Genomic DNA, 679 nt, shown 5'->3' on the forward strand with positions numbered 1-679 from the left:
TGCTTGGGGCATCTTGGGGGCCACCCCGAGGACCCCCCAGCCTAGGGGTGCATCTTGCTGTCCCTGCGGGCAGGGCGAGCCGTGCGAGGTGTGTCCCCCCATCTCCGAGGGGGTGCTCGGTGCCACCGGGCTGCCTGGCAAGCCAGGACCCAGGGGAGTGCCCGGAGTGCCCGGCAAGGATGGGGTCTCGGTGAGTCTGAACCCAGGGACTTGTGAGCGGGTGTGCGGGGTGGAGGGCAGAGCAGGGTCTTGTCTCAGCATCCCTAATGCTCCCACTTTGTTTCCTCCTCTCCAGGACAGACCTGGCCCCGTGGGACCCAAAGGGGACAGGGTAGGTGACGTGGGGCTGAGGGGTGGGCTGGCTCAGCCCCAGCTGGAGCCGGGGGACGCTGAGCAACTGCCCAGCCCGTGCTGGCAGCGCCCAGCCCAGCTCCTCTGTTTTCTCCCCAGGGAGATCCCGGCATCCACGGGATGAAAGGGGAGAAGGTGAGTGTCCGTCCCTCCACGCCACCCACCCGCCCGGTGGGCAGCCCCCACGACCCCCCTGAGCCGTGCCCTCTCCCTGCACTCACAGGGGGACTCCTGCCTGTCCTGCGATGCCCGTGTCCTCGCCGCGCTGCTGCGGGCTCCCACCCAGGGGCTTGAGGGGGGGCCGGCACCGGCACCGCTGCAGCCCGGG

At 70.3% G+C, this 679-nt stretch overlaps 1 protein-coding gene across 1 annotated transcript in view; it reads left to right on the forward strand.

Moving 5' to 3' along the window:
* The window catches only part of LOC104125974 (collagen alpha-1(XVI) chain), a gene marked incomplete at its 5' end in the record, with an annotated part of 25,891 nt that overhangs the window by 2,410 nt on the left and 22,802 nt on the right, over positions 1-679 (forward strand). Inside the window, 4 exons of the mRNA XM_035893963.1 lie at positions 74-190; positions 296-331; positions 451-486; positions 575-639. Of these exons, the coding sequence (XP_035749856.1) occupies positions 74-190; positions 296-331; positions 451-486; positions 575-639 (254 nt within the window). The remainder of the gene's footprint in view (positions 1-73; positions 191-295; positions 332-450; positions 487-574; positions 640-679) is intronic.

The sequence above is a fragment of the Egretta garzetta genome, unplaced genomic scaffold (assembly GCF_000687185.1).
Source record: "Egretta garzetta isolate BGI_Z169 unplaced genomic scaffold, ASM68718v1 scaffold1245, whole genome shotgun sequence".
Taxonomy (NCBI): domain Eukaryota; kingdom Metazoa; phylum Chordata; class Aves; order Pelecaniformes; family Ardeidae; genus Egretta; species Egretta garzetta.